At 36.5% G+C, this 18,196-nt stretch overlaps 2 protein-coding genes across 2 annotated transcripts; both read left to right on the top strand.

Moving 5' to 3' along the window:
* Nucleotides 1–1,030: 1,030 nt before the first annotated feature.
* LOC133284204 (multiple organellar RNA editing factor 1, mitochondrial) lies at nt 1,031–3,285 on the top strand. Its single transcript, XM_061481192.1, has 5 exons — nt 1,031–1,459; nt 1,595–1,692; nt 1,772–1,837; nt 2,008–2,762; nt 2,987–3,285. The coding sequence occupies exons 1-5, from the start codon at nt 1,092–1,094 to the stop codon at nt 2,996–2,998; spliced, it is 1,299 nt and encodes a 432-aa protein (XP_061337176.1). The 5' UTR covers nt 1,031–1,091; the 3' UTR covers nt 2,999–3,285.
* Nucleotides 3,286–5,499: 2,214 nt separating this feature from the next.
* Nucleotides 5,500–17,799, top strand: LOC133284179 (phospholipase D delta-like). The gene is made up of 10 exons (XM_061481170.1): nt 5,500–6,498; nt 6,882–6,998; nt 12,117–12,311; nt 12,704–12,976; nt 13,052–13,120; nt 13,285–13,432; nt 13,777–13,925; nt 14,432–14,599; nt 15,936–16,133; nt 17,506–17,799. The coding sequence occupies exons 1-10, from the start codon at nt 5,500–5,502 to the stop codon at nt 17,797–17,799; spliced, it is 2,610 nt and encodes an 869-aa protein (XP_061337154.1).
* Nucleotides 17,800–18,196: the final 397 nt, after the last annotated feature.

The raw sequence follows: 18,196 nt of genomic DNA, 5'->3' as shown, positions 1-18,196 counted from the left end.
TGAATTGGATTGATCAACTAATAGATTTATTAATAAAAAAATTCATTAAAAAGCACCCTAAACAAAAATAAACTATTTTATGAATTTGGTAAATACAAATTAGGTGAAATGAATTAATAAAATATTAGATTAATTGAATAATTGCTGAAATCGATTCGAAAAAAAAAAATCATTAACAAATTCTTTAAATCAGGATAAATTATTTTATAAATCTGTATATACAAATTAAATAAATTAAAGTAATAGAATTTAGATGCATAAACAATATTATTTGATACTAAATATTTTTCAAAAATATTATCATAATTGATGTGGCCCCAATTAAATAAAAAATATATAAAAAAGGATGGTCAATGACTCAATTGGTTATTAATTATAGTTGCATCTACTGGTTATAATTTTTTAGTCACGTAAGTTGATTAAAATCAACAACTTAAAATGAATGCAAAGTTAATTAAATTTATATCAATATAAATTGATCCTCTCCCGTAACAAAAGTAAATAAGAGAAGTAATGGAAGATAAATGACATTTTGAAAAAAAAATATGTGAAATATTTTCATAATTAGTTAATAACTTTTATTATAATTAATAACATATAATTGAACTACTATAACTATATTGAGAATATGTATTTTATGCAAAAAAAATTTAGTAAATCTTAAGTTCCTCTGAAATATTTTTTTTCGTGAAATTAGGGAATTTTTTTATATCATATATATATATATATCACATTAATCATAATATTAAATATATATTTAAAGTGAAAAAAATAATATTTTTTTATTTTTATATCTTCTTATATTTTGTTACATCAAAATTAAATTAATAATGAAAAAATATCAACTCTAACGACGAAAAGTTGTAAGAAAAAAATTGTCTTAAAAAAATTATATAAAAAGAGAAAGATTGAGGGGAAAAAAAAAAAAAAAAAAAACCTTATTGCATATTACCCAGGGGTACAATCGGGAGCGAACAATTCTATATATGTAGCTATTGTTATCCATTTTCACCGTCCTTAAATTTCAGGCTAATATAAAAGAGGCTCTAAAACCCTAATATTCCAAAACCCTACACCTTCTGATCACTGCCATGGCGTCGTCGTTAATTCGCCACCGCCGCACCCTCAGAGCCCTCTCCGGCGTCCACCGCTCCTTCTCTGCGACGTCTTCCCCGGCGGCTTTTTCTGTCCCCAAGAACGGAACCGTTTCGCCATCTCGGCCATCCCGGAATGTTGTCGTTCAATCTCGTTCATTCAGGTCATCCTCGATTTCGCTTCTATCTACTCGATTCTCACAGAGCAACATCCCGGAGGAGATTGGTAACGATACGATCCTCTTCGAGGGCTGCGACTACAACCACTGGTTGTTCGTGATGGACTTCCCCAAGGATAACAAGCCCTCCCCCGAAGAGATGGTTCGCGTGTACGAGGAGACTTGTGCCAAGGGTCTCAAAATCAGGTTCTGAGGATTTTTCATTTTCATCTTGATTATAAGCTGTTTTGAATACAAACACATACGCTAACTAACAAATAAGCTTGTGGAAAATTATTAAGATGTTTTGCTTACTAGTGGTGTTTGAATGTGTGGTTTTAGTGTGGAAGAGGCAAAGAAGAAGATATATGCCTGTAGCACAACACTTTACACAGGCTTTCAGGCTGTCATGACCGAAGAGGAGTCTAACAAATTTGAAGGTATTTTGTTCTTACTCTCGAATTAATTGCCCGATTGGAGAGAATTGAAAATGATATTTGATTACTTGCTTCTTAACAGAGGTTCCTGGAGTCGTTTTTGTGCTACCTGATTCCTATCTCGATCCAGTGAATAAGCAATATGGAGGTAATTTTTTTGCTTTTTATTTTAATTTACTCAGTGCTACAAGACGCTGATTGGACCAATTCATTACTAGTTCGATTTCAATGTAAGCTATTATATGAGTACTTTAATATCGAGCTACCTTTTGATTGTGAGGAGATATCTGAAAACAATTTTTGATGTGTGATAAATAGGAGATCAGTATATTAATGGAACAATTATCCCTCGCCCTCCTCCCGTACAGTATGGGAGAAATCAAGGAAGACGAGACAGGAATAGGAGTCCTGGCCAATATAATAGGCAAGAAAACCCGATGTCAAGCCCTCAAGGGAATCCCTCTTACAATAATCAGGGTTCCATGCCAGGGGATGGAAGGAACTATGGGCCTTCACAAAATTATCCACCCAAACAGAACTATGATCAAGCATCGCAGAATTATCCACCCCATCAGAACTATGGTCAAGCATCGCCAAATTATCCACCCCCACGGAACTATGGTCAAGGATCGCAGAATTATCCACCCCAACAGAACTTTGGCCAACCATCACAAAACTATCCACCTCAGCAGAACTTTGGTCCAGCACCACAAAATTATCATCCACAACAGCAAACTCATGGTTCTGCTTCACAGCAAAATTATAGGCCTCCTTCACCACAATATGCTCAGCAGCAGAGCTTTGGACCACCAGGGCAAGGAGAAAGAAGAAATTATGTGCCACAACAGAACTTTGGACGACCAGGACAAGGAGAAAGAAGGGATCCTGTGTCTGGGCAAGGTGCTTCTGGGGCGTTGGGTGGTGATACTTTTACCCCATCGTATATGAAGGACTTCAAACCATCATATATGGAGGAATTTGAACAGGCTGAGCAGCGGAATTTTCCTGCCAAAGAAAAGACGGAGTCCCAACAAGGATATCCGCCTCCTGGCCAGGGAAATTTTACTGGAGAGGTATGGTAGACCCAAGAGGGAGAAATGTTCAAGTTTCTGTTTCTGGTTCATACCCGTCAGAACTGAGAACAGTTTTTACAAAAACTAATGCTTGTCTTGTTTTATAATATCTAGCTCAATATTTTAAACTTCGGTGAAACTGTTATTGATGAGTCGATACCTATGTTATCCATAAAACTGTCAAATCAATGCAAGATATGACTTGTTTTTGTTGTTTTCTGCAGGGAAGATACTAATAGTGGTCTGAGACATGCAGGCGGCTTGTATTGAAGTTTCTAATGGCATTCCAAGATGATTGCTTTTCCTTGCCATTGTGTTGAAAAATTGAATCCTTTGTATATCAAATCATTTTTCAGTTGGATGTAGTATGAAAAGCTTGTACTGGCTGCCGCCTGGTTTTATTAAACATGGTTGTACTATGAATTTCATGTGGCTCTCTCTCTCTCTCTCTCTCTCTCTCTCTCTCTCTCTCTCTCTCTTTTCCTCCTTCCTTTTTTTTTCTCGTTGTGACGGACGGAATAATGTATGGTTGTGAATTTGCATTCAAAGTCATTTGGCAAGGTAATCGTTTCTATGGACCCTAAGCCGCCTAGTGCCTAGTGCTGCACCCATGTCTTATTTTTTTGTTTGCTTTCCTACTGCCCACTATATGTTATTTATCGTTGCTTAAATCCTTATTTCACATTTTGAGAATTGAAGTTGTTTATAAGTTTGAGAAGTATGCATATACGGGAAGCAAGCCAACTTAGTGCATGTTTGGATTGGCTTTTCTATCCCTAAAAGCTGCTTTTTTTTAAGAAAAAAGTGCTTTTTAACTTTTTTTTTAATGTTTGGATAGCAGCTTTTAAAAAAAGCAAAAGCTAGTCAAAAAGTTAAAATTTTACTTTTTTGAAAAGCTACAATTTCTAACTTCTTAAAGAAGGAGAAGCCAAAAGCAATTTTCTCTTCCCTGTTCCTTTGACGTCTTCGTTCGCTTCTCCTTTGTTTCCCATGGTGACAAACATAAACCCAACAGCAATGGCACACTGTACAAACAACACAACCACTTTTACAGTTTTTTACTTCATCAACCTAAAACTACAACACAGAATCATGCTAAATTAATCAAACCACATCCCGCAACCTTGAAAACGAAACAAGGTACTTTTGCTTGTTCATATCTAACATTGAACTCTTCCTTGAAAGCGTGCAGCAGAAGATCGTTACGCTCCTTCTCGCGGTTCCTCACAGAAACATTGCGACCTCGTCGTCCTTGTTCTTCATGAGCGAGACGACCTTGAAACCCCCAATTGTTGCTCCTCCATTTGAACACCGATGAAAAACTCTCAACAAAATCACATCATCTTCTGAAAATAAATAAATTAAATAGAAGTATTTTAAAAACATTTGAGAATCTGAGATGAAAAGAAAGAAGATTTGAGAATATGAGATTTTAGCTTGGGAAGCTTCCCACATCAGAATGCACAAGAGGAATGGAGAAAAAAGGGCACAATAGTAATTTTAATTTAAGAAGTGCTTTTTTATTTTAACATCCAAATAATATTTTTACTTAAAAGTACTTTTCTAATATTGCATCCAAACACAAAATAACATTGACTTTTAAAAAAAATTCTTTTAAAAAAAGCAACTCATAAAAAGTACCTTTTTTTAAAAGCCCATCCAAACGGGCCCTTAATTATCATTATAGAAGGTATCTACTAATTAAACTTCCGTTGATAACTTAGCAATGGAAAAAGTTTATACATGGTATCGTTCATTTTCAACATTATGCGTGAATTTCGTGCATTTGTTATCGCATGAGTCATATATTGTTGATAAACAAAAGAATTGTAACAGTAATAAGCAATCATACTAAAATTCTTTCTAAGAAATTGCTGGGTGGGGAGTGTCCTTCTAAGCGTTTTCCGTTCCTTCTTGCTATTATTATTATTTTGGATTTCTTTTCATGATAATCTCATAGGTTCTTTATGAATTAATTCGGAATTTGGAATGGATCCAAGATAAAAGTTTTAAATTTTTTTTAAAGATGGTATTGAAAAAAATTGAACACATACTTTTACCTCATTTGTTCAGTTCATATGCGTCAATTTAATTATTTGAGATTTTCCTTAAAAAAGAAATGGAATTTATTGTAAAAAATATGGAAGTTGCATAATAGAGAACTCCGAACAAGTTAATAAATTTATTTATTTATTTATTTTTACACACAATTTATTTATTTATTGTGCGATAATTTGCCAAGTTTATCTATGATTTGTATGATGATATTATAAACTTGGCCATTCAGAAACGAAGAATATTGCTTGCGGACATACTGGAATGCGATGAGATACCAAAAAAAGTATAACTAGAAATTGAAATATGGGTTTGGCGCCAGAGAGTTAGAGGACGTTGCGTGCAACGCATGCAAAAACTAATGGTTTCCCGCCATTTTCGGCTGCTGGCTCACCATTCTCCATTTCTGATCACATCACGGTACGTAATTCTCATTTCCTTCAAAATGCTTTCTCTCTCTCTCTCTCTCTCTCTCTTTCTTTCTCAGAGCTCCAATTCAATTCGATTCCTACGCTACTAATTTAATAGAATCTGATTAATTAATTAATTCAAAAAATCAGGTTTAGATTTGAGTGGAGGATGTTTGTTGCTTTGGATTGGATCGGTTTATGGAGAATATTATTGATAAGAAGAATGAGCAATAGACCATTAAACAGAGATAGATCTGATCTCATTCTCATCCATGGATAGTGATAGTGAAGGTCACGTTCTTCACCCGAAGCGTCGATCTCGATCTCGGTCTCGGTCTCCATCCAAGGTCTCTGAATCTGATGGCACTACTAAAGAACCGGTTTTCTTACACGGCGACTTGGATCTGTGGATATTAGAAGCAAAGTCTCTTCCCAATTTGGATTTTTCAACCGAAGCGGTGCGAAAATGTTTCACTATGGGGAACCGTTGCTCCCCGCCATTTATGAAAGGGCTCAAGACACACTCTGGGAAACACAAAATGATAACCAGTGATCCTTATGTCTCTGTTTGTCTCGCTGGGGCTACCGTAGCTCAAACTAGAGTCATTTCCAATTGCGAGAACCCTTTGTGGGATGAGCATTTTGTTGTCCCAGTTGCTCACCCTGTTCACAAAGTGGAGTTCCATGTCAAGGACAATGATGTTCTTGGAGCTCAACTCATCGGAGTGGTTGAGATACCTGTTCACAAGATTCTCTCCGGAAACATTATCAATGATTGGTTTCCAATCATTGCCCAGTATGCAAGCTGCTTAAAACCTTATCCTGAGTTGCATATCTCTGTTCACTTTAGGCCAGTTGGAATCATCAACCCTTCATCAGATTCTGAGTCAGATGACAACGATTATCTGGGAGTTCCTAATACATATTTTCCTCTCCGAAAAGGTGGGGCTGTGACTCTGTATCAAGATGCACATGTACCGGATGATGATAAGCTACCTGAGATTCTACTTGATGGTGGAAAGGTATTTCAGCATGGTAAATGTTGGGAGGAGATATGCCATGCGATTTTGGAGGCTCACCACCTTATATATATTATAGGGTGGTCACTTTACCACCCAATAAAGCTTATTAGAGAGCCAACAAAACCCTTGCCCTCTGGTGGAGAGCTTTCGCTTGGAGAGTTGTTGAAATACAAGTCACAAGAAGGGGTCCGCGTGGTTATGCTGATTTGGGATGACAAAACGTCGCATGACAAATTTCTTTTGAAAACAGTAATTCTTATCATCCTGATGAGTAGTAAATTAAACATGATTTTTATTGATTTTTTATTTATATTGCTTTCATTCCGTGAATTGTTGAAAGGGAAAAGTCTGATTTAAGGAGAAAATTGGGACGGTGTTGGAATAAAAGGAAGTTGTGATATATATATTCTTCATGAATGGATTTGCATGAACTTTCTTCAGGACTATTGCTGTAACCTTCAGTAATGAGATGCTACTTGCTAGGCTTTTAAGGTTCATAAAATGTTAGTTTTAATGGATGTAATCATTGTGGATTATTTTAGATATATATAGGTGCATGCCAATTTTGTACTTCTGCTCAACCGAGGTTTATAATTAGTGTGGATTATAATAATTGATTTGCTTGATTGCAGGAAGGTGTCATGCAGACTCACGATGAAGAAACTAAAAAGTATTTTAAACACTCCACTGTTCACTGTGTGCTTGCCCCACGTTATGCAAGCAATAAGCTCAGTATTTTCAAGCAACAGGCATGTAATTCCTGTGCTTGAATATAAAATTTTGTTAGATAATTTTTTTTTATTTTTGTTAAAAGGATAGTTTGAATTTAAAATATTGTTGTATAATCTTCTAGAATGAAATCTGGTAGTTGATATTCTTAGGATAAAATTGTTAGTTTCCTATTATTGGGTTATATTGTTATACCCACTTGTATATATATATCCTCATTGAAGAGGAGTAATTTTAATAAAAGCACAGATGTTATATTCTCAGTATTGTTTTTTAACATGGTATCAGGTTCGTTCTGATCCTGGGAATTGTTCTTAAAACTCTCATTTTTTTTACCCCATACCAGACCCAATTTTTTTTTCTTCCGTATCTGTCCCTCCCTTCCCCGTATAAGCCTTACCCGTATCATATCACCTTTTTTCTTTTCTGACCCGAACCCGCATCCGCCTTACCCAATTTCTTCTTTTTTCCCAATGGAGAACCCTAACTCTGAGATTGATGCAGAGCACGATGCTGAACCCCAACCAAACACAAATCCATTATCTTCCTCCAATATTGTAATCCATCAAGACAGTGCTTCCTTCCCTATCACGGTGGTCCTTGATGACACAAATTATCCCCTTTGGTCTCAGTTGATGGATATGAGAATTGGGGCAAGAAATAAATCCGGTTATCTTGATGGAACGACGACGAAGCCTCTGCCCGGTGATGCCTCACACGACGTCTGGGTGACTGAGAACAAGCGAGTGAAGAGCTGGCTCATTGATGCCATGACTCCTCCATTAATGCAGCGGTTCATCCGCCTTGAGAGTGCACACGATATCTGGGAAGCAGCCAAACGGACGTTCTACGATGGGTCAGACGAAACATGTCTCTTTGATCTCAATCAACGCTCCTTCTCAACAAAACAGCATGGACGCCCTCTTCCGGTCTATTACAACGAGCTTCTTTCGATTTTCCAGGAGATAGACCACCGAATGTCATCTCCTTCAACCACCGTGGCTGATGTGCTCCAAACTCACACCTCCATGGCTCGGTTAAGAGTTCATATTTTCCTCTCTGGTTTGGATTCTGATTATGATCAGGTACGGGGTGAAATCCTTCGCAAAGACCCAAAGATGGATCTTGAGAGTACCTACGCGTATGTCAGACGCGAACACCAGCAGCGTGTCACCATGGGCCGTCCACATTCAACCGAATCTTCTGCCATGCTCTCCCGTGCTTCTCGTTCTTCCTCTGTTTCCTTTCCACAGAAACCTCGCAAGGATGGTCCCCCACCAAAAGAGGCTCCGTCTGGCAAACCGTTCATTTGTACCCACTGTGGTGAATCTGGGCACTCTAAATCCCGATGTTATGAACTCGTTGGATACCCCGAATGGTGGGATTTTACCAAGCGCCCTCGCCGGAAAGCACCCCTCACAGCGCAGCAGTCATCATCTACCGGTGACATTTCTCCTTCTCCTCGTGCTAATATTGTTTATGAAGGCATTTTAGGTAAATCTCTTGTTTTCTCTGCTCACTCTCGGAATTCTTCATGGATTATTGATACTGGCGCATCTGACCATATGATTTGTGATGCATCTTCCCTAACCCATTGCTTTCCTTGTACCAAGACAAATATTACTACTGCTAATGGTAGCTCTGCCCCTGTTACTGGTCAAGGCACTCTTATTCTTTCTCCTACTCTGACCCTTAATTCTGTTCTTGTTGTCCCCACTCTTGACTTCAATTTAATTTCAGTCAGTCGCTTGACATCTGACCTGAATTGCAATGTAATTTTTTGCCCAACTTTCTGTATCTTTCAGGACGTCCAGAGCAATGTGATTCTTGGTTATGGAGTTAGGCAAGGCAACCTCTATTTTCTGGACCTCTCGGATGCTGCCCCTGGACGAGCTTCTACTACCAACACCACTCGAGATTCATCAGCTGTGTGGCTTTGGCATAGAAGACTCGGCCATCTTTCTTTCGGTTATTTAAATAAATTGCTTCCCCATTTATTTTCCAGTTGTAATCCCTCTGAATTTCAATGTTCTACTTGTGAAATGGCAAAAAGCCATCGCATCCCCTTTTATCCTAGTTTGAATAAAAGTAGCATCCCCTTTCAAGTTGTCCATTCAGATGTTTGGGGCCCTGCCAAGGTCCCCTCTTTTTCTCACTCTTACTATTATGTTTCCTTCATTGATGAATGTACCCGAATGGTGTGGATATCATTGCTTAAACATAAAAATGAAGTTTTTCCTGCTTTTAAACGTTTTCACAGCATGATAAAAACGCAATTTAATAGTTCTATTCAAATTCTCCAATCAGACAATGGCCTTGAGTATAAAAATGGACCATTTTCTGACTTTCTAAACTCTATTGGCATAAAACACCAGACTTCTTGTACCTACACACCTCAACAAAATGGACTGGCTGAGCGAAAAAATAGACACCTCTTACAAATTGTCAGAGCCTCTTTATTTGACATGAAAGTCCCATCCTCCTATTGGGGAGAAGCCCTGTTATCCGCTGCATTTTTAATTAATCACACTCCCTCTAGTGCACTAAATTTCCTGACACCTCAACAGAAACTTGAAACCTTTTTTTCTATCCCTCATAAAGTGAATCTCGAACCTAGAATCTTTGGTTGTACTACATATGTCCATATTCCTAAGCCTCTTCGAACTAAACTTGATCCTTGTGCTAGAAAATGCATTTTTGTCGGCTACTCTGACCTTCAAAAAGGATATCGTTGCTTTGATCCCACCACTCAAAAAATGTATGTCACCCTTGAAGTCTCCTTTAGAGAATCCGAAGCTTATTATTCAGGGGGAGACAACACCCCTCCTTCTTCTAAGGGGGAGACTCCACTTAATGTAGAAGAATTCTGGTTGTCTCACAATAGTATCCCTACTACACTGCCTTCTCCAAACAGCACCATAAATCCACCTCCTTCTCATGAAAACTCTGAAGTGACTCCCGAAAATGAAAGTCCTCTACAACCAGATGAAACTCAAGACATAGCCGAATCACTTGCTGTGGACAGACCTGAAATGAATCTTGAACCCATAAATGAGGTATGTTCTGAACCTATTTCTACACCTGCTCCAATAATCAGAAAATCCCAAAGACAAAATAAAGGTATACCAAAGGCAGTATATGAACCAAACCTGAATTCAAAAATGAAATACCCCATTGGTAACTATGTATCTTCCCACAGATTATCCGAATCATATGCTCTAACAGTTGATCAATTATCCAATGTATCCATTCCTAGTAGTGTGCAGGAAGCATTAGAAGATCCTAGATGGAAAAAAGCAATGGAGGCCGAGATGGAAGCTCTCCACAAAAATAAGACTTGGCATTTTACTCCCTTACCTAAAGGCAAGAAAACGATTGGATGCAAATGGGTATACACTGTAAAGCTTACGGCAGAAGGAAAGATTGACAGATATAAAGCGAGACTTGTGGCCAAAGGATACACACAGAAATATGGTGTGGACTATCAAGACACATTTGCTCCGGTAGCCAAGCTCAACACAATCCGAATCCTTATCTCCATAGCAGTAAACAGAGATTGGCCTCTAAAACAACTTGATGTCAAGAATGCCTTCTTGAATGGAGATTTAGAAGAAGAAGTCTACATGGAAGCTCCACCAGGAATCACGATAGCACCAGAGAATAAAGTTTGCAAACTAAACAAAGCCTTGTATGGCCTTAAGCAATCTCCAAGGGCATGGTTTGGTAGATTCACAGTAGCAATGAAAAAGTTTGGGTACAAGCAAAGCAACTCAGATCATACACTGTTCATAAAACATAATAATGGAAAGGTAGCCATTCTCATTGTTTATGTAGATGATATGGTGCTAACAGGTGATGATGTAGAAGAAATAAAATTACTTGAAAATAAGCTAGCTGCTGAATTCGAAATGAAGGACCTAGGCCAATTGAAATACTTCCTCGGAATAGAAGTTACAAGATCCAGACAAGGCATATTTTTGTCACAAAGGAAGTATATTCTAGACCTCTTAGCCGAAACAGGGATGTTAGCTTGCAAGCCTGCAGATACTCCAATTGAAATGAATCACTCTCTAGCAATCTATCCAAGTCAAGTTGAAACCGATAAAAACAGATATCAAAGGTTAGTTGGAAAATTAATCTATTTATCTCATACTAGACCTGACATTGCGTATTCTGTTAGCATTGTAAGTAGGTTCATGCACTCTCCTAGTGAACAACATATGAATGCAGTGTATCGCATCCTTAGATATCTCAAAGGTTCACCAGGAAAAGGTCTTCTGTACTCTAAGAATAATGAAGCTGGTGTAGATGGATATAGTGACTCAGACTGGGCAGGAGATAAAACTACAAGGCAATCAACTTCAGGTTACTTTACCTTTGTCGAAGGGAATCTGGTCACATGGAGAAGCAAGAAACAAAAGGTAGTAGCAAGATCAAGTGCTGAGGCAGAATTCAGAGGTATGGCATATGGAATTTGTGAACTATTGTGGATTAAAAGCATCTTAAATGATCTGGGAATTAGATATGGTCAACCTATGAACCTGTACTGTGATAACAAAGCTGCAATAGAAATTGCTCATAATCCAGTTCAGCATGACAGGACCAAACATGTTGAAGTAGATAGACACTTCATTAAAGAAAAGCTGGATGAAAAAATTGTACAAACTCCTTTTGTGAAGTCTGAAGATCAACTGGCAGATGTGTTGACCAAAGCTGTATCAGGAAGAGTCTTTGAAGAAATGATTGACAAGTTGGGCATGATAGATATCCATGCACCAACTTGAGGGGGAGTGTTAAAAGGATAGTTTGAATTTAAAATATTGTTGTATAATCTTCTAGAATGAAATCTGGTAGTTGATATTCTTAGGATAAAATTGTTAGTTTCCTATTATTGGGTTATATTGTTATACCCACTTGTATATATATATCCTCATTGAAGAGGAGTAATTTTAATAAAAGCACAGATGTTATATTCTCAGTATTGTTTTTTAACAATTTTATTGCTGCATTACCCAAACATGATTATTTCATTATTGGAAGTCTTCACATTCATTGTCATAAATAAATTCTACTAGTGTGCTTTTCTTTTTGATTAAAAACTGAAAACAGTTCGAATTTGATCGAAACTTTTGGTCCAGGTTGTGGGGACCCTTTTTACGCATCATCAGAAGTGTGTGCTCGTAGACACTCAAGCATCTGGGAATAATCGGAAAATAACTGCTTTTATTGGTGGCTTGGATCTCTGTGATGGCAGATATGATACTCCTGACCATCGGCTTTTTGATGATCTAGATACTGTCTTTAAAAATGATTTTCATAATCCTACATTCCCAGTAAGTAATTGTTGTGCAATTAATTACCGTAGAAGTCTTATTTGTGGTGGGCTGAAATGGAAGCAACATTAAAAGTGGGAATTATAACTTATTTAGCATGAATCATTTTTTTATTTTTCTATATTTCAGTGTCATGTGTGCATAAGCAAAAAGAAATGCATTCCTTTGCACAAGTTGGGAGGTTTGCTAAAACAGTCTTAATTTTTTATTCCAAGAACCCCATTCTAGATGAGAAGTTTCTTCATAAAATAAAAAGAAAAATATAATTGAATTATCATGTCTGATGAGCTTAAGGACTTGAGGAGGACGAGGTTCCGTCTTAAGATTGTTTATCTTTTAGATTTCAGAAACTTAGTTGGTGGTCTATTGAAATTGTGTTCTTTATGATACAGTCAAATTCGCATGGGCCAAGGGAGCCATGGCATGACTTGCATTGCAAAGTCGAGGGTCCAGCTGCATATGACATATTGACCAATTTTGAGCAGAGATGGAAGAAAGCCAAAAAATGGCGTGATTTCAGGCTCAAAAAGGTGACAAGTTGGCATGATGATCCTTTGCTAAGCCTAGAACGAATTTCATGGATTCTCACTCCATCTTCTGATCCTGAAGGTGATAGAGCTGTTCGTGTAACTAATGAGGATGATCCTGAGAGTTGGCATGTGCAGGTATGGAAAAAATAAGTTGATAAAAATCGGCAATATATTAATCCAATGAAAATTATGAACAAGCATTAAATACAGGTATTTCGGTCAATAGATTCAGGATCTGTGAAAGGTTTTCCAAAGGATGTTCGGGAAGCTAAGGCTCAGGTGAGAACATGGTTGTATATGATGTCCACTTGTGCTTTGAAGACCTAATTATATTATAAGTTTCCACAACCAATTTTTTATTACCTTTGCTTTTCAGCGTGCTTTCAAGTGATATTGAAATAAAGTAGTCTTAGCAGTCAACTTACAGTGCTGATTTTTTGTAGAATCTTTTCTGTGGAAAAAATTTGAAAGTAGATAAAAGTATTCATGCGGCTTATGTAAAAGCAATAAGATCAGCTCAACGCTTCATATATATTGAGAATCAGTATTTTTTGGGATCCTCGTATCATTGGCCTTCACACAAAGGTGCAGGTATATATGTGATCTTTATAACTTATCAAAAAGGCTTTATTGATGTTGTTCTATCTACCTTTGGTTTCTTTCTCTGATCTCATGAAATTTCACCGGAATTATTCTTCTCGATCCTGAAGATATAAATTACGTAAGACACATTAGAAGAATCCATAGTCCAAATTTTCCTATCTGATTTATAGTGTCATAGCAATTCTAAATTATCATTTCTTCGCTTTGTCTCTTGATCCAATGTTTTCAATTGCATTTGTCATTTAATTAATTTTATCAGTGCTGTTTTTGTTTACAAACATATATACATGGCCATTTTTATTTTATTTTTAATGATTTCTTATCTTCAACAGGTGCAAATCACTTGGTTCCCATGGAATTGGCTTTAAAAATCGCCAGCAAAATCAGTGCAAATGAACGTTTTTCTGTGTATATAGTTATTCCAATGTGGCCAGAGGGGGTTCCCACTAGTGCTTCTGTTCAAGAAATTTTGTTCTGGCAGGTAAGACCAATTTCCAGTCTTTTTCCCTTGCTAAATTTTGCAGGTTAGCAATTGCAGTATTTTTAATGTGTTTCTAGGTTGGATAGTTATGAAAATGTTGTGCATGTTTATTAAGATACTTGTTATCACCCATCAATGGATCTTTCTCCACAGGAATGGTTGTCACTCTGTATGATTCTTGATCTTGAATTTGGAGTGGATTTATAGGTTCCACTTTCTAGCAAGGATAATGAAATTTACAGTTTGACATTAACCTGGAACTCAATCATTGTATAAAAAATAGTAGAAGATATGTGCAATTTTTTCATCTTGTTTTTTTGTGACTAAGGAATCCCTCCCCCAAGGAATAAGTATGCTGTTCATTTCCTTTCCTCTTCAAGTGGCTGGATATAATGAACTCACAATTCATAAATCATAAGTGCAAAGGTGGATTTGGGATGTGATATTTCCAACAATTGGATACGATTTAAGGTAACTATTATTATCTGAAATTTGAATGACTACAGGGACAGACAATGTCTATGATGTACAGAATTGTTGCCGATGCGCTTAAAAAGAGTGGTCTTTCCGATCATCCGCAAGATTATCTCAATTTTTACTGTCTTGGAAAGCGCGAACCTCAATCCTCAGAATGTCCATTAACACCAACTCATCCAGCGGAAAACCGTGCTTTGGTATGCTAAACTACTCTTCTGTATTATTAGCAAAATGTTTGCGTTGCATGCAATTATGAACATTGAATTTCGTGATGGATTTAGAATAATGTATGAAGCAAAAACACTTAATTTGTGTCTGAGTTTGCTTTCACCAAAATAGTTGATACTGCATTTGCATTCTACAAATTCACTTGAATTTTGGCTGGTAATTGCAATACTAGCAATCTGGACTTTAAAATAAAGCAGCTTGCATTATCAATTTTGAGCTGGTTTTACTTTGTGTACCCCGAATACTGAGGTCTGGGCTCAAAAAGCAAAAGAAACCTTGCTAGTGATTTACGATGGAATTTCAGGTTTAATCTTTATTTTGCCTTCAATTTTGCAAAAGATGTATGACCTCGTGTTGGAAATGATAATTTAAAGGCAAATAGTACTAAATTGACAAAGAAGCTGCAATTATGAAATATATTAGATAGGAAGTTGTATTACCGAGAAAGAAACACACAGAGTCTAGCCTGTGAAGAAGAAGATGGAAACTCCCGCAGACCCCTGAGGGTCTGGGGTCTGCTAACCTCCATGCCCAAAGGACCCCAAAATCTTCAATTCACTCAATTTCTGGATGCCTTCTCCCATACCTTTCCCTCCCTTTTATCTTCCCTTCCTTCCCACCCTCCTTCGTAGCCAAATCCAGTTACATTCATATATGATAGGTAGAGGGCAATTGCTCCTTCCCATCTTGTAAGAAAGAATGGATCAAAGTCTTGTATTCCATGTCGTATGTCAGTCTGGCCTACGGGTAAAAGTTAAATAAAGATACCTTGTACAAGAATAGAGATAACCAAGATTTCAAGCTTATAGAGTAAGTTAAATTGATAAAACATTGTTTGATGATCTGTCTTGATCAAATTCTTTAACCTTTAATAACTAAAGAACAAAGCAACAGGAAGGAAGAAACGAAAAATGTAATGTTCTACTAGTGTTCTCTTAACTCATTTTTATTTTATAGAAATCCTAATTGAGCCAATTGATTCGGTTATATTTCATGTATTTTAATTATTTTATATTTTTATATTTTAATGAATTTTTATATTAAAAGAATTCTAATAAAATGGAATTATTTACATTTTGAACCAAATCGATGGTATGATATCATAATAAAATTGATTGGATCGATCCCTCAAAACCAATTCAAATTAATATGCAAACACCCCTAATTTTGTGAAGTAATCAGTTAGTTTGTGTGCTAATATTAAGAAGTTTGTTTAGATTGTAATTCACTAGAATAGTAGGGCTCAAATTTCCATTGCATCAAATTTATGATTCTTATTATTATTTTCCTCCTTTCTTTCACCAGGTATCAGTTCAAAAATTCAGACGTTTTATGATTTATGTTCATGCAAAAGGAATGATAGTTGATGATGAATACGTAATCATGGGATCTGCAAATATTAACCAGAGATCCTTGGATGGTTCAAGAGACACAGAAATAGCTATTGGTGCTTATCAGCCAAAGTATACATGGAAAGAAAAGAATTCTCATCCTCATGGCCAGGTTAGAAACTCCCGTTGGGTTGGTTGAGGGGCTAGAACGTCATTATTGGTATAAGAGCACATTAGTCTGGTATAAAAGTGAATATATAATCCTCATTCCTTCTTCGCTATGGATTATCAGAAACAGCTTGAAAGAATTTACTTTTCTACATTTAGATATATCACAAGATTAGGGTTGTTTGATCTGATTTTACTTTTCTTTTCCGGTTACTATGATTTTATTAATAATTATAAAAATACTACATTATATTGACTCTGTTTTTTGTTATCAAATTTTTGCTAATGAACAAAATTTTGGGACCATTACGAAGAAATTCACAAAATTTTGAAAACAGGAACGAAATGTAAAGAGTGTTACAATTTTGTAATTATTAAGAAAAACTTAACAAGCCAAACACCCTCTTACATTTTCATCCCCAGTTTTGCTTCACATCTTTGTGCCTTACTGGTAGCGGCTATGTGTACTTCAACTTGACTTACTTACCTTTGGTTTGGATGAATGCTTTTGTTATCAAAGGAGTGATGTTATTATAAGGGAAATTGGAAATCATTTGTATCGAATGGTTCTGATGCTGCTTGAAGAAAATGCATCAAGCAGCTGAGAAACCTCTTAGGAGCAATCAATCAAAGTAAAAGGTTGACAAGTTCACTTGAGAACTGTTTACCATTTCCACCGGTGTCTGAAGCATCAAATATTGTTGTTCTAGATGCTACAAAAGAAGTTTGAACTTATAAGCATAAGTACGTCATCTTATAGACAGAGCGAATCTAAAAATTTATGGAATTGTTTTCATTATTATTTCCCCTTATTTATTTTAAGGAAAAATAGGTTCGTTTTTTTTTTCTGCTGAACTAGAAGACTTTTTCAATATTTAAATTAAAAAAGTACATGTATATTCATCCAAATGTGGAACTTCTAATACTCCAAATGATAAGTTTAGTTATATTTCCATGTAAAACTCTAGTTATTATGCTTGGATGTCAAGTAAAAAAGAGATCAGGTCAAGGTTCCTTGCTGGTGAGAATCCATGGCAAGGAAAATCAGACTCACGTTATCTGTGTATGTGTATGAGACTTGAGTTGAAATAGCATGGATTTATGTGTCTGGCCCACATGACAGACCCAAAATTAGTTATTTGATTGACAGAAATACCGAGACAACCCAACTTGGGATCTAAAACCTGATTGCACACCATTTTACAAAAATAAATCATTTCAAGCATAACTGTCCTGTGACATCCTATCATAGAAGACTCAGCAGCGAAAAACCAGATTACGTGAATATTAAAATAGCAAATAGGTTCATGTTATATATTTTCATCTTTTCTTTTTCTTAGTAGTTGGCAATTCTAACAAAACTTATATTGTTGTAGGTGTATGGTTACAGAAACTCACTCTGGGCTGAACACCTTGAGAGTCTTGATGAAACTTTTGCTGAACCACACAGCCTAGAATGTGTTAGATATGTCAACAATATAGCCAGACAAAACTGGGATGCATACGTGTCTGAGGAAGGTAAGGAGATGAGGGGACATTTGATGCAGTATCCAGTTCATGTCAGCTGGGATGGAGAAGTCCATGCACTTCCAGACTATGAGACCTTTCCTGATGTTGGTGGTAAAATTCTTGGATCATCCAATTCTCTTCCGGATGCACTAACCACCTGATTAACCAGAACTATTCTAGGATTGGTAATTACCACGAAATAGCTAGCTACCAAGATCAAGAATTGCAGCTGAAATAAGTAGTCATATTCATGATGGTAAAGCCAGTTTATATCATCTTTATAAATATTATGTGTAACATTATGGAATGGTCCTGAAGCAGCTAAATAATTACCTTTTGTACGTAAATTTCTTTATTTGATAAAATTGAGCGAAGAAATATCTAAATATATAGTTGAGACTTAAGGCTGACAAATACTGATTTCCTACAGAAACTGAATGGATGCAGTGACCATTTGCAATTTTCCTCTTTTTTCCATCGTTGGATTTTGACTTAAGAAAATTACAATTGGGCAACGAAACAAAAAAGTATCAGTTTCGTTAAGGTCATCACTGAAAT

This window comes from Gastrolobium bilobum, unplaced genomic scaffold (genome assembly GCF_033153095.1).
Source record: "Gastrolobium bilobum isolate Gb01-03AN ecotype WA unplaced genomic scaffold, APGP_CSIRO_Gbil_v1 utg19911, whole genome shotgun sequence".
Taxonomy (NCBI): Eukaryota; Viridiplantae; Streptophyta; class Magnoliopsida; order Fabales; family Fabaceae; genus Gastrolobium; species Gastrolobium bilobum.
The sequence above is the reverse complement of the archived record's forward strand: the minus strand, read 5'-3'. Positions and strand labels throughout refer to the sequence as shown.

What these genes read in the sequence shown, in the direction of transcription:
- LOC133284204 (XM_061481192.1), top strand. Translation starts at nt 1,092, where the DNA reads ATGGCGTCGTCGTTAATTCGCCACCGCCGCACCCTCAGAGCCCTCTCC. An exon ending in GGAGTCTAACAAATTTGAAG is followed by an intron (nt 1,693 to 1,771) that starts GTATTTTGTTCT and finishes GCTTCTTAACAG; the next exon opens with AGGTTCCTGGAGTCGTTTTT. An exon ending in AGTGAATAAGCAATATGGAG is followed by an intron (nt 1,838 to 2,007) that starts GTAATTTTTTTG and finishes TGTGATAAATAG; the next exon opens with GAGATCAGTATATTAATGGA.
- LOC133284179 (XM_061481170.1), top strand. Translation starts at nt 5,500, where the DNA reads ATGGATAGTGATAGTGAAGGTCACGTTCTTCACCCGAAGCGTCGATCT. An exon ending in TCAGTATTTTCAAGCAACAG is followed by an intron (nt 6,999 to 12,116) that starts GCATGTAATTCC and finishes CTTTTGGTCCAG; the next exon opens with GTTGTGGGGACCCTTTTTAC. An exon ending in CTGAGAGTTGGCATGTGCAG is followed by an intron (nt 12,977 to 13,051) that starts GTATGGAAAAAA and finishes CATTAAATACAG; the next exon opens with GTATTTCGGTCAATAGATTC.